The sequence below is a fragment of the Cylas formicarius genome, unplaced genomic scaffold (assembly GCF_029955315.1).
Source record: "Cylas formicarius isolate icCylForm1 unplaced genomic scaffold, icCylForm1.1 PGA_scaffold_6__28_contigs__length_40554024, whole genome shotgun sequence".
Lineage (NCBI taxonomy): Eukaryota > Metazoa > Arthropoda > Insecta > Coleoptera > Brentidae > Cylas > Cylas formicarius.
The window spans coordinates 29863256-29891078 of NW_026844347.1; the positions used below are offsets into that span (position 1 = coordinate 29863256).

General features: G+C 34.6%; 3 protein-coding genes across 6 annotated transcripts in view; 1 reads left to right on the forward strand and 2 right to left on the reverse strand.

The window, feature by feature from the left end:
* The window catches only part of LOC132703142 (myelin transcription factor 1), a 456348-nt gene that overhangs the window by 318624 nt on the left and 109901 nt on the right, over positions 1 to 27823 (reverse strand). The gene's annotated exons all lie outside the window — the stretch shown is intronic.
* On the reverse strand, positions 2818 to 3987 carry LOC132703774 (uncharacterized). The gene is made up of 2 exons (XM_060673232.1): positions 3574 to 3987; positions 2818 to 3513 (listed from the first exon to the last, which is right to left on the reverse strand). The coding sequence occupies exons 1-2, from the start codon at positions 3985 to 3987 to the stop codon at positions 2818 to 2820; spliced, it is 1110 nt and encodes a 369-aa protein (XP_060529215.1).
* LOC132703772 (uncharacterized) lies at positions 5016 to 6185 on the forward strand. Its single transcript, XM_060673231.1, has 2 exons — positions 5016 to 5429; positions 5490 to 6185. The coding sequence occupies exons 1-2, from the start codon at positions 5016 to 5018 to the stop codon at positions 6183 to 6185; spliced, it is 1110 nt and encodes a 369-aa protein (XP_060529214.1).

Here is a 27823-nt window from a genome sequence, read left to right on the forward strand (position 1 = left end):
TATTGCCTCAAACAGATATTTCCTTCTTATCAGTTTTACTTTCTTAATTTTTTTTTACCCCTTTTCCAAACATTGGTTTCTTCTGGTGCGCTGGAATCCCGTGCCTGTCTGTACATCTGAATAGCTAGGTACACCTTGTTAAATATATTTTGTACTTTATCTAATTGCTCTTCCTTTCGATCAATCGTCGGCTTGAGCCCTTTTGTCAAGTTCACTCATTAAATTGTAACTGCTGTAATTTATTCATTATAAAAGCTGTTAACAATTGAGCTCATATAAAACATATATTGCGTTAATTTGTTTATTTGTTGGTATTTATAATCCAGAATTTTGTATACTGATTACCATATTTAATTTTGAAATAAGTAACAAAAAACCATAGTCCTAACCATAAGAGTAAATACCTCTGTAGGAGTAAGCTGTAGCAAACTGTATACTATGTTTTTTTCCAATGGGAATGGGTAAGATATCAGGAGAGACAATTAAAAACTCAAACTTATTGTATTTCTCGCAATCCTAAAACAACATTTGTTTGTCGATATTCCCCGGTTCCATTTAAAAAAAAAAAAAATTAAAAATTGCGAAACTTGTTAAGCAGTACATAAAATGTAAAACAGCTCGTCTCATTATTGCAGCCAATAAAAAGTAATATGGTTTTTTATAAGATGAGGCGCGTATTTGCGAAACAAAAGGGCACCTTTAAAAAGAATCTCGTTAACGCAAACGCCCTCCCCCGTTCAGTTGTTTTATAAATCGGTTGTTTCCCCCCCATTTAAAAAGCCCGGTTCTTAGTAGGTGTTAGAGTGACGCTCATTGCCACTTCCGTTCTGATAAGCCTACTTAGAGATGATGATATTTGCACAGAAAGTACCTTATAAAGCAAGTTGTGTTTATTATTTATTCAAAACAAGTACAGTTCTTTAATTTATTTTATTTTTACTAAATAAAAAACACTATCGATACCCTGTAAAAAAACGATTTATTATGGAGTAAATTTGGTTCATTTTAGGTTGGCAATAAAGAACTTGCAAAAAAGCAATCAGTCGGTAACTCATAAAAAATCTAAAAGTTTGCTTCCCTTAATACGTAATTAATGAAGCAGTCGCCATTGATTGCTCTCGATACAACGTGTATTGTTGTCGGACATACCCGAGCTAATAACAAGAGCATCCCCTTGAAAGCCAGCCCCACGCTTGCCGCATCCACCCCAATTCCCTGTTCCTTCTTGCTGTCAAGGATAATCATAATAGCATTAGACGAATGAGTCCGTCGTGGTTAATCGGCAATGACTTACTAATTACCCGTCCTAGACACAATAGAAGAACACCAAAAGTACATCAGCTAACTAAAAGGATTATCACCGTACGGGTTGAGAAATGGAAATGCAAAATTTTCACATTAAAAGGAAGAAAATCAGTGCGCATTAAATTATTACTCGGTTACTTCGAAATTTTGCCAAATTTATTCATTCATTGACCGCTTTTTCAGAGGGTTTACAGTTTTACGTTTGCTAGTATTCCAAATGGAGATTTATTGAGGCCATATTTATTTAGCAAAATTAATTTTTAGAAAACCTATCATTGACATTTTTAACATTTGCTGTCAGTTTTTGGATGAAATTAATACTCTAAAACTATGCATCTAGTAAACAACGTAACTAATATCCGCAAATCATATCAGAAATGGCATGAGTTAGACACTTAGGAATTTGGGTATTGAATTTTGTTTCTCACTGGTCACCATCACTTTGAGGAATTATTTGTGTTTCAAAACCTTCAAACAATAATACTAATTCTATTTCACTATTTCGAATGCCTCAACATTTGTTATTAATAAACACGTCAAATTTGAAAATAAAAATGTCTGATAAAAAATGTACAAGGAATTTTCTGAAAAATAAATGATTTTGCTCTTCTCTTCAATTTTGGAAGTTTTAAACTTTTACATTAACTAAAAACGAAAAAAAAAAAAATAAAGTGAAGATAATGTCAATATGCATAATGCGACAATAGCATATTATGCTACAAGTGTGGTAAACGGCATTTGAGTCTCAAGTTTATTTGGCACGAGCGGAGCGTACTAGAGCAAGTGCTTGACAATGCTTGACAAATGAATGATGAATGAATGAATGAAATGTCAGCAACCTTACGTAACGAAACTGACGTCGGAAAATAGTATTTTAGAGAATTAACTAGGGTTTTGAAGTTATGTTGTAATATATTTTCAATGTATTACTAGTATATTATTTAACGAGCGTATTATGAAGGCCATAATAAACGAGGATGATTTATAAAACGAGCCGCTTGCGGCGAGTGTTATAATCATCTGAGTTTATTATGGTCCATAATACTCGAGTCAAATACTATACTTTATCTACAACCATCCACTTATATAGGGTACCTCACCGGAATTGAAATGTGTCATTTTATTGTGAAAAAAACTATACATGGGAGAAACCTGAAAATTCGGTAGGAAGCTAATGCTGATGGCAGAGCAATTCAGCTAGAATATTCTCAAGATGGTGGCACTTCCGGTTAGGCCGGAAGTGGATGTTAACTTGCTTTATATGAAATGGAACATAATATCATACATTTTTAGATTCTACCATTCACTCAATATCAACACTGGTTACTGTTTATGTATGCTGTTTATGTTATATGTTTATGTGTTATGAGTTGTGATGTAATAAGGAATAAATTCAATGAAAGTCCTGGATTGAACATTTAATAAGTTTAATAATATTTAATTAACATTTACACTTCAGCACACAATTATTTTTAAATTGACGCTTAATAGGATCATTATGTATTACTCTGTCTATTTCATAAAATTGATTGTTATATTAGGGCAGTTATTGAAATTCATCGTAGTTGGTGTAGTACCAATACTAATGTCCGTGGTGTCTTTACTAATCGAAAAAGTGTTATGAGAAGATTCGCTCGTAATAGTAGACATACCTGGATATTGTGAGGGGGTAGAAACAAAAGTACTGTTATTAATATTACAATTAGGGTTGATTTGACTTAATATTTTAGTAGCTGCATCGGTCTTGTTCTTCTGCGAGTCTGCAATATAGCCTTCAGCTACAGAAGCCGACTTCCAGCCTCCGTGGCGCTTCAGAGCTGTCATACTTGCCCCTGCGTCGACATACAATGTGGCTGAAGATCGTCGTAGACAGTGCCCGGTATATCTTTCTGGGTTTTTGATTTGTAAGAAACTTGCAATTTCTCTGCCCATTTTGGCAAACTTGTTAATGCCGATAACTTGTTTTGTGCATTTTCCATTTTGAAAATTCATAAAAAAAGAATCTGATGCATTTGGCAGTCTCAGATTTGCATATTTTTTAACAATATCATGGAACTTCTCAGTAATAGTAAAATTCCTAGGGATCTTGGTCTTCGTAACGGGAACTATTACTCTAGTGCAACCTTCATAAAATGTAACGTGTTGTATTTTCATTGCATGTAGTTCATTTGAGCGGCATGCACCCATCACTCCCATAATTAATGCAACCTAAAAAATTAACACCTCTTGGTAAATACCGTAGGTATGTAACGTCTTATCATTCCTTACCTTTGTAGCCAAATATTTTGTATCAGGAGCTTCATAAATAAATTTATTTATTTCCTGTCCGGTAAATGCCTTAGATTTTTTGGGTTGATAGCCTTCTGATTGTCTTTTTAATAAAGCATGTAGCTTCGCGTAGTGGTCGATCTTGACATTGTGTTTAATATAAAGTGTGCTTTTCAGCATGGAATAAAACGTCCACAAGGAGGACGACTTATACTTTTTAGCCAATTCTTTGAAATACACTAATAATGTATCTTCAGAGAAGGAGGTGGCCTTGTTTCTTGATCGCCAATCCATGAAATTGTTGTAGGCAATTTCATAATTGTTTCTTGATTTCTTGGGAAGTAAATCCAGAGACGCAGCTTCCGCTGCCGCTCGAATTTCCGGGGGTGTTAGTACTTCGTTTTCAGAATCCATTTTTATTAAATCTTATGTTTTAATTGCAAGGCGAAATTTTAAAGCTTCTCTATATGAATATTATTTACTTTACAATTATTATTTCATGAAAGAAAATGTTTGTATTCACGATGAGCGTCGCGTCGGGTAAGCTGTCGCTATGGATACCCGCTGCGCGCTGTCAGATTTAGCCTGCACGGCCTACTAATTCTTTTTAATTATTGTCATATTGGTTTGTATTTTTTGAACTGTTTTTGAATAATAGAATTGAATTGGTAACGTGTGTATGACTTTAATATGGGTAACTTTATAGTAAATTTTCATAAAAATAATAAATGAAATGTGTGAATTCTGCGCCGATTAATTGAAGCCCGGATTATTAAGAATTCCAGAATATTTTATTACACTTGTTGTTTTATGATATAATTACACTTGTTTTTTTATGATATAATTACACTTGTTGTATTATGCGTAGCATAATACTCTCACTGTCAGAAGTATTATGCGTCTATTATTAAATGGTTGTAGATAAAAATTTTTATCTACAACCATTTAATAATAGACGCATAATACTTCTGACAGTGAGAGTATTATGCTACGCATAATACAACAAGTGTAATTATATCATAAAAAAACAAGTGTAATTATATCATAAAACAACAAGTGTAATAAAATATTCTGGAATTCTTAATAATCCGGGCTTCAATTAATCGGCGCAGAATTCACACATTTCATTTATTATTTTTATGAAAATTTACTATAAAGTTACCCATATTAAAGTCATACACACGTTACCAATTCAATTCTATTATTCAAAAACAGTTCAAAAAATACAAACCAATATGACAATAATTAAAAAGAATTAGTAGGCCGTGCAGGCTAAATCTGACAGCGCGCAGCGGGTATCCATAGCGACAGCTTACCCGACGCGACGCTCATCGTGAATACAAACATTTTCTTTCATGAAATAATAATTGTAAAGTAAATAATATTCATATAGAGAAGCTTTAAAATTTCGCCTTGCAATTAAAACATAAGATTTAATAAAAATGGATTCTGAAAACGAAGTACTAACACCCCCGGAAATTCGAGCGGCAGCGGAAGCTGCGTCTCTGGATTTACTTCCCAAGAAATCAAGAAACAATTATGAAATTGCCTACAACAATTTCATGGATTGGCGATCAAGAAACAAGGCCACCTCCTTCTCTGAAGATACATTATTAGTGTATTTCAAAGAATTGGCTAAAAAGTATAAGTCGTCCTCCTTGTGGACGTTTTATTCCATGCTGAAAAGCACACTTTATATTAAACACAATGTCAAGATCGACCACTACGCGAAGCTACATGCTTTATTAAAAAGACAATCAGAAGGCTATCAACCCAAAAAATCTAAGGCATTTACCGGACAGGAAATAAATAAATTTATTTATGAAGCTCCTGATACAAAATATTTGGCTACAAAGGTAAGGAATGATAAGACGTTACATACCTACGGTATTTACCAAGAGGTGTTAATTTTTTAGGTTGCATTAATTATGGGAGTGATGGGTGCATGCCGCTCAAATGAACTACATGCAATGAAAATACAACACGTTACATTTTATGAAGGTTGCACTAGAGTAATAGTTCCCGTTACGAAGACCAAGATCCCTAGGAATTTTACTATTACTGAGAAGTTCCATGATATTGTTAAAAAATATGCAAATCTGAGACTGCCAAATGCATCAGATTCTTTTTTTATGAATTTTCAAAATGGAAAATGCACAAAACAAGTTATCGGCATTAACAAGTTTGCCAAAATGGGCAGAGAAATTGCAAGTTTCTTACAAATCAAAAACCCAGAAAGATATACCGGGCACTGTCTACGACGATCTTCAGCCACATTGTATGTCGACGCAGGGGCAAGTATGACAGCTCTGAAGCGCCACGGAGGCTGGAAGTCGGCTTCTGTAGCTGAAGGCTATATTGCAGACTCGCAGAAGAACAAGACCGATGCAGCTACTAAAATATTAAGTCAAATCAACCCTAATTGTAATATTAATAACAGTACTTTTGTTTCTACCCCCTCACAATATCCAGGTATGTCTACTATTACGAGCGAATCTTCTCATAACACTTTTTCGATTAGTAAAGACACCACGGACATTAGTATTGGTACTACACCAACTACGATGAATTTCAATAACTGCCCTAATATAACAATCAATTTTATGAAATAGACAGAGTAATACATAATGATCCTATTAAGCGTCAATTTAAAAATAATTGTGTGCTGAAGTGTAAATGTTAATTAAATATTATTAAACTTATTAAATGTTCAATCCAGGACTTTCATTGAATTTATTCCTTATTACATCACAACTCATAACACATAAACATATAACATAAACAGCATACATAAACAGTAACCAGTGTTGATATTGAGTGAATGGTAGAATCTAAAAATGTATGATATTATGTTCCATTTCATATAAAGCAAGTTAACATCCACTTCCGGCCTAACCGGAAGTGCCACCATCTTGAGAATATTCTAGCTGAATTGCTCTGCCATCAGCATTAGCTTCCTACCGAATTTTCAGGTTTCTCCCATGTATAGTTTTTTTTCACAATAAAATGACACATTTCAATTCCGGTGAGGTACCCTATATAAGTGGATGGTTGTAGATAAAGTATAGTATTTGACTCGAGTATTATGGACCATAATAAACTCAGATGATTATAACACTCGCCGCAAGCGGCTCGTTTTATAAATCATCCTCGTTTATTATGGCCTTCATAATACGCTCGTTAAATAATATACTAGTATTGCTTTATATGGAATCTTGGAATGGAATAATTGAAGATGCACATTTCAATCTTTGTTTTTATTGGACTACTCTTTTATAAGAAATTTAATGGCATAATTTATATTTAAATAACTACGAAACTTACCGGGTGACTTTCGTATATGAGGTGTGTTCAAAAAGTAAAGCGAATTTAAGTTTTATTTAAAAACATTTGTTCATCCTCCCAAGTAATCCCCCTAGATATAACACACTTGTGGCAAAGTTTTTTACAATTATCGAAGCAAGGTAATACTCTTAATTGTGGCAAGAACTCTTGATGTACTACATCACGATTATCAAAGAAAACAGTAAGTAAAACCTTGACATTTGATTGAACTTGACGTGATCTTTTCGGTTTTGACGATTCTGGGTTCTTCCACGTCTTATACCCATGATTCGTTACCAGTTATGACCTTTATGAGCATATCAGGATCGCCATTGACGTTTAACAGCTCTTGAACGATGCTCCTTCGACGGTCCTTTTGTTCAAAATTAAGAAGTTTCCGAACAAACTTTGCTAATACACGTTTCATACTCAAAACTTCGGAAAAAATTGCGTTGCATCTCTAATAGTTATTCGACGATTTTTGAACAGCATTTGTTTCACTTCTTCGATTTTTTTTTTAACAGCAGAAAAAAATATGCTAAGTTTTGTCTTTTCATTGGTATTTTACAATGCTAAGTGTAAATAAAAAAGCTATACCTAGGTGCAAAACTCAATATATAGAGTAAACTATTTTTTTCTGTAAGACAATGTTAACATAAAAATGTCTTATTGAAAGTCGTTTCTGTTTATACCAGATGAGACTATCGAGATACGGGATGCACTTAAATATGCATTTATTTCCTTAGAAAGTAAAGCAGTCCAATAATAGCCATATTCAAACTGTGAAATGGCGCAAAACGAACTTGGGTCTGGAATTGGCCCCCACATCTAAACGTATTGAGCTATAGGTACTCGAAAGCTAGACAAACTATAAAGATTTTTGGTTATGAATTTATGTTATATCGAGCTTATTTTGGAGTGTTTGATAGAGCTTAATTCCTCAAAACATAATGTTATCAACGTTGACCATTGAGTTCTCCTCAGTCCTGATCGTAGAGGATGGTGGGGCAAGGCGGCCCATCTGGGGCAAAGAAGTCCTCAAAAATAAACCAAATGTTTTTTTTTCGTTTTTTCTTCTAATTATTATACATTCTGGTTATTTGTAAATTTTTAGCAATTTGAAAAAAAAATGCAAAAAAGGCTATTCCATATTATTATATTTAGCCTAAAGCCAGAGCTTTCGAAAATCTTATAAATACCAATAACAAATTTTTTAATCGATGGAAAAATAGTTATTTCATGTAACATTATAAATAGGGAAGAGTGGAGCACAATGGCCAGAAATTTCGCCAAAATTCGTGAAAATTTAGTTAAAGTTAGTCAAAAATAAATCGACTTGATGGTTAAAAGCCACAAACAGTAATAAAAAACCTAAGTGGGTCCGCTTTGCCCCACCCACCCCTAGAGTATTACAGTCGCGCATTGGAAGTTTAAAACTGAGAAACTAATTTGCAGTTTACTGAAATAATTTCCAAATTATAACGAAATTAAACAAAAATCATAAAGCTGCTCCTTTTCGTTTAGGTCTAATAGTTTTAAGTTTCGTATTAATCAATAGTACGCTCCACCGAATGGCGGTAGTTGCGAGGCCTTGCCTGCAAACCGAACCTTGTATATCTCTTCCTGTTAATGAAACCTGGAATCACTGAGCCGCTGAAAGAATGATTGTTCCAAAACCACAACCGACCGAAACTTGTGGCGTAGTTCCACACAATAAACAATGCGTTGTAGCTCAAAACAGATTGTTGTAGCTCGGAGTGAGAGACTGCGGGAGTTATTGTGAGGTGAGAAATAATTAGCGCCGGCTGTACAGTTTAGGGCCGGGCGAGGATTGAAAACGAATGTGAACAACTAAATGTTCGTTAAAGCCGAGCGGTAACAATGCCACTTCGCAGTCCCGGCATCCTAATTATGAAAATTTGACAAGAACGCGTCTAACGATAATTGATTGCCGGGCAGAGACATTTTTAACCCTCACTTTTCGTTGGTTGTTTCGACACCGACACACGTGCGCTGGACAGTTTTTACGCTTTCCACAACCGCAAGGTGGGAATGGAGAGCTACACGCCGAAGTTAAAAACTTTCTTGTTAAATTAATATTCGGCAAGTGAGGAGTACTAGACTATTAACAGAAACTAGAAAAATTAATAAAAAAAATTGAATGCGCAATAAATCAGTTTGGATAAAATAGCACAGAAATACTACTTTATAAGAATTTTAATGTATTGTTATTATTATTTTTATTGTTCAAAGCAAGTAAATTTGTAAAATATAATCATGTTCCTTACTAAGAACGTTAAAATATAAAGCATGTTTTCAAATTAATATTTTGTTACAATTCAGAAGGACATTTACTAATTTCATATGAAAAACAGTCAATAAACATAAAAATATTAAATTAGAAAATTGTATGTCCGATGTCACTTTATTGTCAAAGTAAGACGATGCGAAAATTGTGGGGTCATAAAATATTTGGAGAACAAAAATTGATCGACCAATATCCAGGTGAGAGTAGAAATAGCTCCGCGCATCGATTAGATCATTTAAGACCGAACTTATATATTTTTCAATAGAATTTAAACAATATTGTAGTAGTCTCTTTTGTAGTTTAATTAAATTATTAAACCAAAATTAAAGTACACGGTTTCCCTAACCCTTTTTTAATTTTATTGAATAATTAAACTAACATTAAACTACATGATTCCTAATACTATCTACTTTTAAATTTTTCGATTGTGCCGATTATACTCGAACTACACAATGACTTCAAATATATTTGTAAATATATTTGTTTTGGTATTAAGCTACGGCCGATGAATTATACAATTTAATAAAGATTTATTAAAATAACAAGCCAAATGGAATTTCCGTAACCCTGTAAATCTGTTTACATTTATCAATCCAATAAATTGTTTTTAAATTTTTTGAATTTATTTATATTTTATCAATTTTATATGTTTTTCAAATTCTCTCTATTATATATTATAGCACTGTTTATGGACGTATGAAGATATGCATAAAATTTATAAAAGACTATTTTAAAGCATATCTTCATTCTTGTGAAGTAAATTCATCCGCGACAAATTTTGGATAGAGTTCATTTAATTTATTGCATGTTCCTGCTGTAACTTTATTACAGTTTTTGACTGCGTGAGTATAAAATAAACTACTCAATAAACACTATCTAATTGAACTATACCAACCAATATCTTCAAATCTTGACATGGGCAAGATTTGGAGTCTTCGGAACGGCCCTGATCAATCTGGACTCAGTGCACGGTATTGGGCTAAAGGAGTTGCTAAGCTTCTATAGGAGGAGCGGCATTCTGGACGCCCTCTAGTGCGGTCTCAGGGCACATCGGGCCATTTGGTAGCCTGAGTGCTCTACCCCCGCGGGGGGCGCCCCATTAAATATAAATACCAACACCAACCAATATCACCATGGCTTACTATTAAATATTGCATTACTCCAGTTTTTTACTTTTAACTCTAAAAGTTAGGGTATGTTATAATACTTTTAAAACGATAAATACAAGGGCTGCTCACTGTCACTGTCAAACCGTAACAAAATTTCATATTTTTACCGAAAATAGTTGAAAGATACTTAATTATTAAATTATACTTAAATTATATGTTATATAGAAAGAAAAAAAAAGTGAAAATACGTGAATATATATATATATATATATATATATATATATATATATATATATATATATATATATATATATATATATATATATATATATATATATATATATATATATAACGTCCATTCGCTTGTTGAACTCCGACTGGAATCCTGCAGACGTTTCGCCAAAATCTCAAGTCAACTGATTTAGAATTGACCTAATTTGTTCTATATTATCTAATGTTAGTATATAAGAAAACGATTTTTACAAACTAAGACAACAAAAAAGATATAAATATATAACTAAATATAACGTCATTCATTAAAGGGAAAAGGCTCGGGCGTAGGCACACAGACAGGAAATAGAGACAGAATCTCAATAGCGATAGCTGGAACCACAGAAAAGCAAGGCGGCAAGAAAAAAAAAGTGAGAAGTAAAAATATTTTTTTATATTTCTTACGAAAGTTATATTTTTTTGTCATTTGATATAGGAAACAGCCCTGACAGATGCGGCGGCTGGCCACCATGGATAATTCTACTCACAAAACAAAGTATGTGATATTATCTAGAATACTTCTTCATATTTAATAAGCAAGGTCAAAATGCCTCCGTAGACCACGTGGAACAAGTATCTTCATACAAATATTTGAGGAGCATCATAAATGATCAATGTGAACCAAGGGAAGAAGTCAGATGCCGCATAGAACAGGCCAGAAAAACATTCTTGAATATGAGACGACTTTTAGTGAGATCAGATTTGAGTGTGGAGCTCAGGGTACGCATGGTCAGATACTATGTTTTCTCGGTTTTTCTGTACGGATGTGAGAGTTGGACCCTAAGAGAAAATAGATGCATTTCAAATGTACATTTACCGTCGTATGCTAAGAATATCATGGGTCCAAAAAGTAACAAACGTAGAAGTTCTCAACCGCATGAGAAAACAAAAAAAACTTATGCTTACCATCAAAAAAAGAAAAACTCGTTATATTGGGCACATAATGCGAGGTGAAAAGTATGAACTTCTGCGCCTAATCATAGAAGGCAAAGTCCAAGGCAAAAGGTCGGTCAGCAGGCGCCAAAACTCTTGGTTAAAGGACATTCGACGATGGTTTGGTTGCTCATCGCTCGACATCTTCCGTATGGCCGTATCTAGAATCACGTTAGCTATTTGGATCGCCAACCTTCAAAAGGAGACGGCGCCATAAGAAGAAGAGCACGTCGCAGTAATCTAGCAGCGATAATGTCAGAGTGACACAAAGCTGGATCTTTAGCATAGATATCAAATGTTGTTTAAAAAAGTTTAATTTGTTTAAACGTATATAGTCAATTTGAAGTTTATTTGCGACGTGCGTTTCAAACGATAACCGGTGTCAAAGACAACGCCCAAATTTTTTGCTTTATTAACCAGTAGAACAGACCTGTTTTGAAATTTTATGTTTAAATTGGTCTTGATGAACTCAACATTATTTTTGTTGTCAGGAAGAATCAAAACTTGTGCTTCTGCACGATTGAATGTTTAATTGCGATTGAAGTACTAAACGTGTATTTATTAAAATTATTATTAAAATTATTTTGTGACATATGGAGAGTGCCAATATTGAATGACATGAGTAGTTGCGATGTAAAATGAAAATTATAAGCGACTTAGGCTTTTATTAAACAAACAAAAATTAGCAAAAACACTTCCGGAGAGATTTTTTTCAAAACTAAGCAAAAAAAAAACATTAGCGGGATTCAAATGCAATTAGCAATCCAAGCAAATTAAACAACCCGAAATGCGGATGCCTCGGAATCCCTATAAAATATCTATCTCCGCTCCTTGCAAAACGAAACGAAGTGGTCTTTGAGCGGCCATATTTAAGTTTCAGGAGAACGCGTGATGTTTTAATCATCATAAGTACCTACCTAGAACTTTGAAAGTTTATTTGTTTTCTTATTGCCAGAAAGAGAACGGAGGAAGCTCTGAGCAAACGCGCCAAGATTATCTTGATTAATAGCAAATATTGTGACAAATATCTTTCCGTAAAGGTAATTAAATTTTCGCCGAAATGTATGAAATTGCGTTTATCGATCCAAGAACCTAAATCAAATGCGAAACTGAACACGTTACCGACCATTCCAGGATATTTTCTGGATTAAATTGCACTCAGTACCTAATGGAAATTTTCTCCCAATATCGGATATTCAAAGTTGGAGATGTGGCATTAATAAACACCACAGAACCGATCAAGTAAACTGGAATACCCATCTATATAATAATATGATAAGAGTGAAGAATGAGAAGTACCGGTGATAAGATTTTGAGTATAATTAATCTAGCTCTCTCTACAGAAGAAGACAGTTTTTTCTAGCTCTGGTTCACTTCTAGTCTAGATACCAAAGGAAATGAGAACACACCAAAATTCACTACCACCTTAAAGAAACTTATAAAAGATATCAACAGATATTTTTAATTTTATAGTTATTGTTTCCACTTTTGTTATTTTAAACTTGAACTTTTTTTTTGTTTAAATTTCGTTTACTTATATTTTAGGTTAGGATAATGATATCGAAATGCGGTTTCCACTGACGTAAAAAGTCATTTCGTTTTCTTATTATAATTATATTAGAAAACGCCATCTGGGGGCAAGGTTACAATAGCACGAAAGCCTAACAAAAGCTGTCTCTAACGGCTCCAAGTTTACGAAAATCCGTCACGATTTTTTGGATCCATCAACAATTATTTTCTAAAATGTTCGAACACCCCTCGTGAGCTTTAAAACAACATCAACAAATGCAGAACGGGTTTTAATCTCATCTAATTTACTAAATAATTCCTTTTTTCAAATTTTTAGGACCCGTTTCCCAAAATTTAGTGCGTAAAAATTAAAGAAATACCCAGAAAACATTCCGTTTTTTTTTCCATGTTAATTTCATATAATTCGAGATAATTTCTAGATAATTCCAGATAATTCTAAAAATCCATTTCACTGTGTCGTGTATCCAATACCACACCTAAATATGGAGGGACACTCGAAACTGTGGCACAAAATCTGAAAGCAACCGAACGAAATTTATTTGTTTTTTTTTCAGTTATCTATAAAAAAATATTTATGTCGGACACGGCGTCACCATCGGTCATTTCTCCCCATTTCGTTTCGTGTCCGACTTTCCGTATTAGGGAGTTTTGACTTCCGTCAATTCAATAATACGTTCAGGGGCGCGAGAAAATGTCTGCATATTTGTTTTGATTTTTCGTCTCAGACTTTCCCCGGGAAATTCTATATGATAAATGGAGACTTGGACGAATGGTTTATTGAAAAGCCCCGGTGGATAAGTTTGTGGCCGGGATTTTATGGAATCACGAATAAGAAGGGAAAAGTTATGCCCCCGTTTCTTTTTTTATGGATCGTTTTCTTCTATTTCCGATTATGCAACTTTTATGAGTCGAAAACAACATTTGAAATTGACTTTTCCGGTGTATTTACATGGTAATTTTTAAACGATTAAGTTGAACCTAGAGTTGAACTTAATTAGCAATAATTAACAATAGGCTTAGAAGTAACAGTTATTTGAAGACAAGAGATAAAAACATGTTCTACAAAAATGATGAGAGGATCTAGAAGATAGACAAGGGTGATGATATTTGGTGTCCATGTTTTAAATCCAGAGATTTAGAGATTATTTTGTCATTACGTTACAAAACGTAAACTGAGACAGAAACAAACTTTCGCATAACAGTTTTTCCAGTCAACTTAATAACATATGTGGGTTATGTCCATTACCAGACACGAATTCGTAGCATTACTGGAAATATCCAGTTTTTTTGTACTTGCAATAATATTTAATTTATACGTCACTATTACATGACAGAAATATTAACAGTTACACAATTTTCAGGTAAAATGTGGAAATGTCCTCTATATTGAAAACTGCATACCAAATTGTATAATAGAATAGTTCAAATACCATGCTATACTTGATGGAACCCAGACACAAAAATAATTTTTCTGAGTTTCAAACAGTCCCCGACAGCGAATCTCTTGAAAACACCCTTTATAGGATGTTTAAGGAAGATAGAAAATGGTTTCCATTACAATTCATCACTTTGAAGAAAACAGTAAAATTCTCTTTTAATTGTCAACAAAATAAATATATCGAATTAATGGAATTAAATGATAATGTGATTTTTTAATCTTTCCAATATTACCTATGGTTGGAAAAACTTTGGTGCACATATAATTGAAGCTGAAGGTTCTTACAATGTTAGCAATAGTAATTTCAAGCACTTAGTATTTAACTTAGGGATGCAAAAATAGTGAAAATTAAATTAAATCCGACATAGAGTTGAGTTTAGTCAGGCTGACCAACCGTGCAGGATTTGCAGGTTGAGGTTTAGGTTTTTCCGACCACGTCTTGGAAAATCTACTAGTCTTGGATTGTCCCGGATTTTTCAATATATTTTATCCCCCACTTATACAAGGCAAGTAAAATGTCTACAGCAGGTAAATGTCGAAAAATGTATATAGAGAACTCAAGTGCAAAGTGAAAGCTAGAAAAAAGGAGTGCTTCATTCTTCTCATTTTAAAAAGTATGCTCCAGACAGATGAGTTAACTACAAATTGTAATTCCATAGAAACAACTATAGTTGAGTTTGAATTAGTTTACAGCCGAGGTATACCTCTCACAATGGGAAACTCCATCTTCTCAAATGTTGGATCCATTTAAATCGGTACTACTTCAAAAAATACCACATTACTCAGAAATCCAACTCCCAAATAAAAACTATTTTATTGTATATTGTACCATTAATAAATGAAGATGAACTATTTGACGAAATATCTTTAACAAAGGAATTTGTAACCAGTAAAAAGTTGGAAGATTGGCAAGCTAATGATATCAATGTTTGTGTTCGATGGCTTTGAGAGAAAAAGTGTTTTCAATTATAAATAACTTTTTGAGTAACGAAAAAAGTCAACCTCACGTGAGCACTTTGATTACAAAGTGCAACGAGAATTTAAGTTATTTCGAGTTATACAAATTGCTTTTAAAAAATGATGTGGCTCTAAAAGCAATATGTGATCAAAATAAGTACCCTTTGAAACAATAGGTTGTTTTTAAAATATTATTAGGAATTAAAAGCTTTTTTATACACAAAGATAGTAAGATAGTAGAGTTAAAGCGCATAAGAAACCATTATTTAGACTTTACAGCATCAAGTATACCTTAAAGAATGGTGTTCGAAGGTTGTATATGTTTCAAATGCCTCGAAAATTCCACCCGATCCGTTGAACCGCAGAAAATCGATGGTCCCAATATTTATACAAAATCGTTAACGACTCAATCAACCGGTCGTTATAATCAATTTGATGCAGCAGCTAGACTTCCTTCTGATCCCAAATTGCGGAATGGACTAAGTAAGGGTGGCGAGGGTGTTAAGGGCTGCAATAAGGGTTGAGGTGTCGGCACTAGATCAAAGGCGAAATAAGGGCATTAAGGGGCGGACAGGGGTATCATTAGTTGGCCGGTGGCCGGCGCTAAACGCTGACCGTTTATCACGGGCCACCTTGACTTGCAATTTGTCATCGCCTGGTCTCCTCTTTGCAAACAGTGTTGGATATATCGCAGTGTTTGTTCGGTCTGGAACGGTGAACTATTTAACCCGGGCTAAATATGCTCGGGACCGGCCTCGATAGAAAAGGTTGAATTTAAATTAAGCGCGGAATTGTCCCCTCATATCGGGGTAGTTTTCAATTTTCAACGAAATGCAGGTTCTAAGTTTGTTCTAAAGCCATATTTCAGACCCAAACTGTTTTTCTTTCTGTGATAATTTTTTAAAACATTTTCGGTGTTATTTTGAGTCTCTTTAAAATGTTGACCTTCCTTTGAAACCATAATTTTCCAAAAATTCCCCAGATATCTTTACAACACTGCAATAACACTATCTTTTCTAACTGACCCGAAAGTCCCTGATATTGTCGGATTTCATTTAAAAAATACCCAAATATTCCATCAAAATTTACAGCTCCATTTCAATGATTTTGTGACGCCTCCAGTTATTTATTGTATTAAGTGAAAAATAAAGGTATCACCACACGTGTTTGTCACATTAAAAATATAATACCTTGCTACCGCCAACCATATCTAACAAACCCGTGAAAAGAGCCTTAACACCCGAAACTATGCGTTACGGAAAAAATTGTTCCCAATTTGTTAGAACTGGGAACATTTTACCATGTTCTGTTTGTCTGTCCCCTTTACAAATATTTGCGTCCTGCTGTCTGGAATAACCCGGGCAGTTTCAGGATTATTATTGATAATCCGACATTACAAAGGACTAATTAAACTGGTAATTAGCACATTATGTCTAATTATTATGTTTGTTCAAATTTCCAAATTTTTGGTACGAATTGTGTGCAATAAACAAGAATTTCATTTTTTTTATTTATGTTTTGTCACCCTAAGCTTAAGCGGTCTCGAAGAACTTGAAGTTTCAGTTGAGTTCTGATGGGTTTGCATGTGTTCTACATAAAGTCACTCGTGTTTACACACTTCAGGCATTTAAAAAACTTGTAAAATTTGATGCGGAATTGCCTATAAAGCTCAGTGATACCTCACAAATTGTCACTGGATTGTTAGCATTCTCCAGAAATTCTTGCAAATTCACCAGAAATTATCCTGCATTACATGGAAATTGAAACGCTGCAACTTGTTTTTTTTTTGGTGCTTCCGATTTGAAAGTGTCTTTTTTGTGATTATTGTTCTGTCAAACAAAGAAACAAAAAAGAGGAACTACTACTGCAATTATTAAAACCATTTTGGAAATGCAATGGTTTTTTTTGTGTGTTTAAAGATATAAATATATCAAAATACAATTATTATCTACTTACCGCCGCCTTACAGATTTTTTTATTTTATAACATGTTTCTTACTGCGATATACATTTTATTGTCACATTAGACGATCGATACTTTTTACAAGAAAGAAAACACTTTCGTCTTCCACAAAGTCTAGTCTAGTCTTACTTATTACATGAAAGTATTGCGTTACACATATGCTACGGTCACGTGGCTAAACCAAATTGATAATGTAAGCCATTCCTTAGCCGAAACATTCCCGTGGATGTTTATGCTGAGTGATTAAAACATTTACTAAAAAAGGAATTCAATGTTAGACTTCGCGTACGAAGACTGCGTTTTATTACTCCTATTTTCGACCACTTCACAGTGCGAAATATTTTCTATAATTTACAGATCCAAGCTGATGGAGTAGTAGCAACGTGTTTTTCGTTAAGCATCCGGTTAATGATTTATAAATAGTAGGGGTGATTTTGTAATTTTGTGAATTTTTGATGTTGAAAAAAAAAACTGGATAATTTATCGCCATAAATAACAGATTTGACGTAACTCCAAAGACTTGTGGAAACCACATGTTAAAGCGATTCAGCTCGTGTATTTTGGACAGTACAAAACTGGAAATTACTGCTAGAGAACGATCACCATTGTTCCCACAGATAACAAAATAACGTGAAATTGGTGCTAAATTTTGTCACTCAGTAGGGCGATTATGACGACCATAACAGTTTATTTACAGGACTCCGATATTTATTTATTTATTTATAAACAAGTCACAAAAAGAGATACTTGGTCAATGGACTAGTATAAATTATTTTTTAGCAGCAAAATCTAATTAAGAACTAATTACAGCTTTTTGTTACAGTACATTAATTGGTATACCGTTTTAAGTGTCGTTTAAAAGCTTCAAAGCTCAGAGCAAATAGATCAAGATTCGGAAATGCGTTCTTTACCCTGTTATAAGTACGGGTTCATCTGATAATTGGAAAGTTAGCAGTGTAATTGAATGATATTTAGACACAGCCAACGTTTTGCCTCTTTCGAAGAATGTAGGGATTGCAATTAAAGTGTGTTTTTTTACAAAACCAAAGGAGATGCAATCAAATTGTTTCCAACTTTAAAAGTAAATAGAAAATCTAAATTTGTTCTACTATTTTCCAAAGACTGCATACAATAGAAATGAAGGTTTTCACGATAGCTAAAAAAACGCCTCTGTCTATTAAATCTATAATTTATAGCATTTACTAATTTTCGTTGTACACTCTCCAGCCGTTCGATATATTTAAAATACATTGGAGTCCAGACTGGAGTAGCATATTCCGACACGGGTCTGACAAGACTGCAAAAAAGTATTGTTACAGATTTTTTATTATTAACCCCATTAGTCACCCGTAGATTAAATCCAAGACTCTTTAGAGCCTTTTGAACAATGTTCTCTACGTGCATCTCAAAAAGAAAGCCCGAATCCAATGTGCAGGTCCTTCACAGACACCGAAAAGTTCAGTTTGTAGGTAGGTAGGTAGGTTCATTGACATTCACTAACATTTCTCAGGGTTAACAAACAATCTGTTTAGATAACAATATTATTCAAAATTTGACAGATCCCTTAGCAACAATACGTAGTCTGCCGCCGAGTGAACCGATTTTGAAATTTTTAGATTATCTGCGTACAAGGAGTAGTACATATAGGAAAATAGCAAACAACAAGGGACCCAAATATGACCCTTGAGGTACCCCCTGATTTTATCCTATTTACAACAACATACTGAGACCGCCCGCACTCTTAAGGAGGACGAGTAAAACACCGTGCACACCGAAATTCTCCGGTTTCACGGCAAGATTTGGGTCATATATTTTATCAAAAACTTTGGATAAATCGGTGTAAAAGTCTCGAACCCCTGCTCCATATTGTCACTCACTGAGTGAACAAGCGGTACCAAATTAGTTAAGATTGATCTTTACGAAAAAATTCGTGCTGATTCAAAATAAGTGACTAAAACTATTTGCTGAAGTGGCTTAAGAGAGAGATCGGTCTGTAGTTAGCTACATTACTCTTATCACCGGATTTCAAAATGGACACGACATGGAAAATTTTCCACAGTCAAAGATATTTACCAATTCAGATGGATTGATTCTATAGCAAAAAGAGCGGCTCACAAAGATCGGGGCATGATTTTAAAGATATCGAAGGAAAATCATCTGGCTCAGGTCCCTTTTGGGGATTAACAGAGCATAAAGAATTCTTTACGTGTTCCTTCGATATATGATCAACATTAAAACATTCTTAGGATGGAATTGGTTTTATTAGTGAAGGTGTGTCAGATGATTCAAAGACACTACTAAAGAAGCTTGATTATAAAATTCAATTATTTGTAAACGTGTTCGTTTGTATGTCTTTCCAAGATGAAATAGCAATCCAAACTGATCAACTTTGACTTTGTCATATGTTACAAATCGCGCGTGACGTGTTAAAAACAGCGAACTGTCTTTAAGTTTCCCGTTCAATATTCCAGTTTTCTACATGTTGAATGTGTTGCTTTGCCGGGCGGTCACCATTAAAAAATTACAATTTTAAAAAACTAAAACTTTTCGATTTTGTCGAATTTCCAGAATAAAAAATAATTACGTCACAATCAAATTAGGTTTGCATTATCTACTACGTGGTGGGGTGGCGGCTTCTGCCGCACCGTCGCTTCTTCACGCTAATCCGTAAAGGTTCGTCATTAAATTACGTGGCCTTGGAGATTTTAATTTTAATTAGCATCGCCCTTTTGTGTATCAGCTACTGTATTTCAAGCAATTTCCTTCGGTTTCTTGCGAAACGGGCGAGAGGAGTCACGCTTGGCCGCTTCCAACTCGGTCCGAAACAAAGAACACCGTATTGGACACAATGCAGCTCCTCGAGCTTCCGTTGCATTGTCGTGGTGCGTTAAAGGGTGTATAATGTGTAGGATAAAGGGTTTCTCTATTCTGGCCTCTGTCTTAAAGCTATATACGTCGCCAAAAACGTTCAACGGAGCTCACCCTCACTAAAGGTATGATAAATCGGCGGATTTTCCTTTGAACCGCCCCCCGGGAAGAATGTTAATGCCACCTTAATGGGTGTAGAAATTACGACGATGGAATTTCTTTTCGTAAAGGGTTAAATTAAAAGTGACACCACTCCCATCGAAATGTCTTTCTGGGAGTCTAAAACTATCGTCTTTGTAAATCGGAATCAACTTGTTTACTATATATTAGCATTAACAAGATACACATACCTAGCCTGATAAAAAATGGTGGTATTTGATTGCATTTAAATCGAATTTAAAATTTTCTATTTATCCAATTTTCGATATTTCGATACTACGTCAACTATATTTTGGTTTGCTATTTTAATTATCAAATCAAATTTAAAAGAGATCAACTCTTTATTTCTGATGTGTGTTAGTGCTAGTGAACATATCAGTACAAGTTTCTTCAAGAAACCTAATTTGTAGCATATAAAAACATAACATAAGCCATTCACAAAGTTGTTGTTGTTCTAATGCAAATATAGGCATTTAGACAATGGGCAAGTGAGGAGTTGAGTGTAACCACGTAAGGTGGGAGAAAATTATTTCTGAGACGAACTGCAAATCAATGGCGTGTGAAATTATAATGTAAGTATTTAAGTAAGTAAGTAAATAGATTTATTTAGTATCTAGTATTATACATACATCACTACAAACATATTTATAAAACACCACTAGGAAACAAAAATACATATAACTATAGTACAGTTATTTTCTTTCTAAATAATAATCCTTTGCTTTCTTACAAACAATTTGATATTACTAACCTCCTTCAGTTCACTCGAATGAGCGTTGAAGAGGTGAACCCCAGCATGCAAGTTCTCGCTCAAACTCTATATTGAAATTGTTCATGGATCTAATATTATAACTATGCTTTTCACTTTTTGGCTTAAGTAGTTTTGAAGATATGATATGACGCTCGTCACCTCAATGCTTTCCGACACAGAAAGACAGCTTCAAGTATTCAGCACTAAATCGATGGGTGCCTATCGACTACAACAAAGAACAACCCGTATTGCCTTGTTCTGCAACAACTGTAACCTATGCACCTCCTCTCCACTACAGGCCAGTAAAAGAGAACTGCAATAATTAAAATGGGGATATACAATGCTATTATATATCAATAGCCTAGACCAGAAATCCAATATTTTTAACAATTTTCTAACATAGAAAGTCAACATGCGCTGAAAACCTCAACTACGCCCAGGTATCGCTTATAAATATCATAATCCTGCTCAGAAAAAGATTGACAAATGGATTTTCTCCTATAATTTGTCTTATCCGAGTTTAGCTCGAGTATATTTTCACAAAACCATCGTCAGCAATTTCGACTCAGCAAAAACTAACGCAGGAGAAATCCAGAAGTTTTGTAAACAGTAAGCTTTATATCATTACAATTTTTGAGCTCCAGAGTGTTGCAGCGTTCCTCACAATCCTCTCCGGTGTTAGCGACCTCGATTATATTATTTAAGAAACCATAATTCCATGTTCTGCTGATCAATGCAATGTTAATCTGCTCCAAATTTTCTTTATTCATCTTCATACATCCTAACCATAAATCAAATAAATTTGGCACACTTTTGGAGATAATCCAAAATGTAATTCTATCTAAAGTACACCCGACCATGAAACACGTCTTCGATTTGAATTCATAAACATGAAATTACACTTCAGTAATTTAGTTTTTTTTTGTTTTAAAAAATTAGTGATTTTCACGATTTCTTCCTTTATACTATAAACCAACACATCCCCCAAACAATAATAAACCAAACACGCCATCCATGCGGAGCATATCCAAACTTTATTGTTCACAACACTGTTAGAAAAAATATCTTTTGCCCAGGTGGAGAAAATAAGATAGATCATTAGTCCTTCTTTCCCTTGATCTTCGCATCTTTAGTGTCAAGTATAAATATGTATACATAAGTAATAATATATTATGCAACACGATTTATGAACTGATGTAAACTCCAAAACACTATCAATAATAATTGTCGTGTTAGTAAAACATACACATCGAATACAAAAGCAAACGTAAGTTGCCTAGTTTAATGAACCTACATATTATAACAAAACGATAACAATAATTATCATGCCCCACAACAAAATTTCTATTCCACGCACATTACTGTCAATTCCATATTGCGAAGGTGGGACGAGCAGTTGAGCTGTTGTATTATCTCCCCATTATAGGAAACTTCGTCAACCCTTGTTTTCGTTATAATTTCTCCATTAAGAAAAGACACGTGTGAGTCACACACAAATCCCGAACATCCCGGATTTACCGAGGGATCTTAGACGGCAAACTGATGAAAACTATATTGCCAAGTTGATAGCGAAGTTTTCGAAATTCTATTTTATATTTGGTTGTATCTTTCACGGAGCGTTTAATACAGCGGCGAAAGTAAATGAAGCAGACTTTGTAGATTGTACTATAAATTGTTCGGTTGCGTTACATACATGACGTGAACACGAGGGTGGCTTGTATTAGATTCCGCAGAGTTAATAGAATTCAAAAGTTTATCCCAGGAAGCATGATAAATACATGTTGTGCTCGGTTTGCTGCGTTATAAATTAGAATCGGCTAGGGCGGTAATAAATATTTTAACCGCCCAAATTTACGGGAAACCTTTACTTTGGTTATTTCACACAAAAGCTAGTGTTTCGTAAGATACAAGATAAATTTTAAAAAATGAGCAGTTTATTAAGGCCATAAAAGACTTAGTTTTTTAACCTACTTCGTAGGGGTCAGTTTTCGCAACCTATCCAAATGCAATTCTGCACTAGTAAGCATTGTGCCCTAGGGCTATAACCTTGACCGGCTAATGTATAACTTATATAAATGACCTTTGTCATTTTTTCACTCTCAATCACTGCGTGCTGTTTGCCAATGATACATTTTTCACTTTATTTGCTAGGAGTGCCATTAAAATTAAAATAAATATTTGGTTAGAGAATATTGATCTCACACTAAAGTGCTAGGGAACATATTTTCCATTAATTGCATGGCAACAGTGGGCAGTCGGTCAGGTTGCATGAAATTCGAATTATTGACGATAATCTGAATTGGAAACACCATAACTCAAATCAAAAAAATCAACTCTCTGGTAGCAATGCAAGGACTCGTTTTATAATTTATTTTTCGTTGTTATTCATTGTCAACTCTATTTGAAAAAAATTAAAATGAAGCCTCTTCCTTGCATCTATACAATACAATGAATGAAACGATACTTTAGAGCTAATTTTGATCGCCATGTTTATCCGATTTTAATGCGTTATAACAACGTAATTTTCGTTCATGTGTTCCTTTTTTTTCCTTCAGGCCTGAAACATCGTCGATCTGTTATAAGATAATTATTTCGAAGCGTAAGCAATGAAAACAAGTGACATCTTGGAGAACCGTCATCTAGCCGTGTGAGAAACAATGCCTAAATTTGGTTACCATTGTTGGTATTAGTTGCTTTATTGCAATATTTTTTTAGATTTTACAAGTGCTAATATGTTAAACTTGTGCTGTGCATGCATGGTGAAAGGTGGTGAATCAACGAAATAATTGAAACAATTGAACAACAAAAAGTAATTAATTTGTTATAAATTTTTCCAAAATTGCATTAAATGCCAAAATAACAGCATAGATAGATGACGTCACTATTGGATCACGAACCCTTCTTTAACTGTCCGTTTTGGTTTCTATTCGTATTCGTATTCTATATTGTTGCTTATACAATCATTATAGAAAAAGCTGACGGTTCTAAATCCAAACACAAAACAAATTTCTTTATGGATGGATGTTACTTAACCAACATTAAATTAAATTATCCTAATTATGTGAGTCTTTGAACTCTAACGCACTTTATTAATATAATTGAATACCTTGCCTTTCGCAATATCTAATTAACAGATAATTTCATAGAGAGTGCATTTAATTTTGTAAAAATGTCCTTTAAGTTACCCAATCAAAATTACATGGTTCGACTTAATCACTATACAATTTAAATATGATAAAAAAAACAGAAACAGAAACAGTTTCAGTCAAGCTCTGACAAAGTCAACAGGATGATCGGCGTAAAGTCAGCAAGTTCGGCTCAGCAAAAACCGACGCAGTATTACAGTAGTCTGTGGAAGTTTCTTTGAAAAATTAAGTTGTTTTAGCTCCATTTTAAACGAACCACACGCCACAAAAACAAAGCCACAAATAATGGTTTCCAGTCACTTATGCCGGTCAAAGGTTCAAAAGTAAAATGTAAACATTATGAAGTACATCCAAGAGGCCATGTATCTTCATTGTCAGGAGCGCCATCAAACCAAACTTTCGAGCTTATTTTTCTTTTAAACTAAGCTGTAGTTAACAAACCATTCGATTCTTTATCTGTGATCCGTGACAGGCATTATTCAAAGTATTATCTAGAATTTGTAAACCGATATTGTGTAATTCGAGGTCCGCCGTAGCGGATCCATGATGTTCTTTCGCGACGTATAATCGTCTTAGGATTTCGCGGGTTCGGGCTACGCAATACCATTTCGCCTATTAAAGGATTAATTGTCTCCATTATTTCAGCCCTGTCCTAAATCCACCACTGGCTTTCGGCTTACTGGCCGCGTCTTAAAACTCCCCCCTTGGCGCTTCGCTGCTGTGCAATTATCACACGGTTTATTGTTGTTGCTACTGTTTAACTTGGGGCTAGAATATTTAGCCCTCTTTAGTGGTTTGATTTGACTTTGAAATTGGCGCCGTTAGCCCATTCTCGTGTGCGCACGTTATTAGAAATTCTGCAAGGTTTAATCACCCCAGAGACTAATCCCTACGTCTAAGTAAAGTCCTATCTGGATAAATTTTATCAAATGTGTTTGTTGGAAAAACTTGAAGTTTTATCAGACAATGCTATAGTCCATGTACAGGGTAGTCAAATAAGAGTGCAAAATACTGTATCTCGGAAACTACATAACATTCAGGGCTAAAGTGGTCGAAAGAAGACCGGAGAAAATATTTTCAGATCTTTAAGATCATCTCTAAGGAAGTTGGGGGAGGGGGGGAGTAAAATTCCAGGTTTTTTTAATAACCATCACTATCAATGAGGTTTCCTTGGAAGAAGCATTCATTGCTCCTGCGAACCCATTTTTTCTGTGTTATGTCTCAGTGATACCGCTAGAAAGCGCTATTTGATATGCCAAAAGAAAATTACAAAATCGCCTACCTAGGTGGCGGATAGGGTGTTACCTTCCAGATCTGTATGAGGTAGGAATGAAGGAGCGCAGAAAAGAAACGGAACCCTTACAGTAGAATCCTGGAATCCCCTCATGCTCGACCACTAGAAACGATAGAATTGACCATAAAATAAAAGTGTACAACTATTGTGATTGTTTATAAATTGGTCGAAGTGTACTGTGTGGTGGTGATGTGCGGAGCGCCCTCTATTGCCAATTGCCAGAGACGAGGTCGGCGAAGGAGCGCCGAGTGGCCAGTTCCTTTTTAGGGGACGAACTGTGTTGACGTGCTATTGATTGTTTTGTTCGATTTCGATCTGATGGACCAGAGTCGGTACGACCGGTCCATGCAATTTGTACTTTTGTTTTTCACATATAGTAATACACTCAGTTAGTATAGTATAGTGTGTGTATTGTTTTCGCCGCTTCTGAACCCGGTGTGCTTCGGTAGAAACACATCCATCACACTATAGAATACGAATTACGACTGGGAATGTGCGCAATCTGTATAGAGCGAGTAAAATGGCAAATGTAGAGGCAGAGATGGACAAAATTGATATCTTGGGAATAAGTGAAGTCAGTAAGCCTTGATCTGGTCAGCAAATAACTGATAGCAGCGTCATTTACTGCTACGAACAGAAAACTGAATATAATATAAACTTATACCCCGACAAATTACAACAGTGACGCGGAAGTAGAAGAATTTTACCCAACCCTGGAAAAGGTGATGAAACTAATAAAGAAGGATGAAATAAATATGATCAAAGAGGACTTCAACTGGAAAATCGCTTCCAGAAAAGCTTTGGAGGTAATAGGACAGTATGATCTACGTCATACCAGGCTTCTACAGTTTTATACGTATGTTTATTGCCAGTACGTTTTTCAAATGCATTCAACCTATATAAAAAATGAAACAACACACGTTCATCGACCACCCTGCTGAATAGGAATAATGAAATCAGCCCTAGGAATAGAGAATAAACTTCAAAGGTAGAAGGAATAAGTAGAAAAGCTTTTTAATGTCAGTAGACCGAATAAACTACCAGAACAGGACGACAGTATTCACGAAAGAAGCCCTGACATTCCCTAACCCACGAAATTAAAACCATGAAGGATGGAAAAGCAATCGGTCTAGATAATATTCATGTTCATTCATAAAACTCATAGTGGAACAAGAATGAAGAGTTTGTTAGCCTCAACATTCAATGCCACTTACCAGAAAATATGCTAACAGTTTAGTTGCGATTAATTTTTATTACCCTTCCATAGAAAACCCATGCTTTTAATTGTGATGATAACCGTCTGCTCTCCCATGTCCTCGAGATACTCCTTAGAATAATCCACACCAGAATATACTAGAAATGTGAATACTGGATGAAACTCAATTTGAATTGCGCTGTGGTCTAGATGTTCTCAGAGACATGAACGTCAATGTAGTCGCTTGTTTTATAGATTGATCAAAAGCTTATTGAAGTACTCAAATTGCAACTGAAAGCAACGCAACAAAAATTAATAAGGGAAAATCATCAGAAGTTCTCATGATTAAAAGAAGTTTAATACAGGGCTGCGTGTTATCATCGCTCTGATTCAATATATATTCAGAGGCTAGCTATGTGCAAAGCGTCTCTGGAAGGAATTAGATATGGGAGTAAGATCAACCGAAAAATAGTCAATGACATTAGGTATGCTGACGACATTGCACAGGTTCATCTGATTATCAACGGACTAAGGAATGTGACCCGAAGAAAGAAAGCAGATACTACATTGAACAGGCCGGAAAGACATATGTGAGTATGAGAATGTTTTGTAATTTTGAAACTTCGGCTACGCATGATCAGATGCTACATTTTCCCGACTTTCCTGTAAGGATACGAAAGTTGGATTCAAAAGAATCGACGTCTTTAAAATGTATATTTACTACCGTTACTAACTACGCTAATGCTAGGAGAAAAATATAACCTTATGCGACTGAGTTATAGAAGACAAAGTCCAAGGGAAAAGGTTGGTCGATAAACGCCAAAACTCTTGGTTGAAGATCATCAAGTTGGTCTGATTGCTCAACGCTTATCATTTTTGGTATGGTTGTGTCTAGAAATAGTTTAGCTATTTGGATCACCAACCTTCATAAAAACAAGTTATCATAAAATTATTATTATGATTTTATTTTATATTTGTGTTATAATTATTAACATCTTGTGCATGT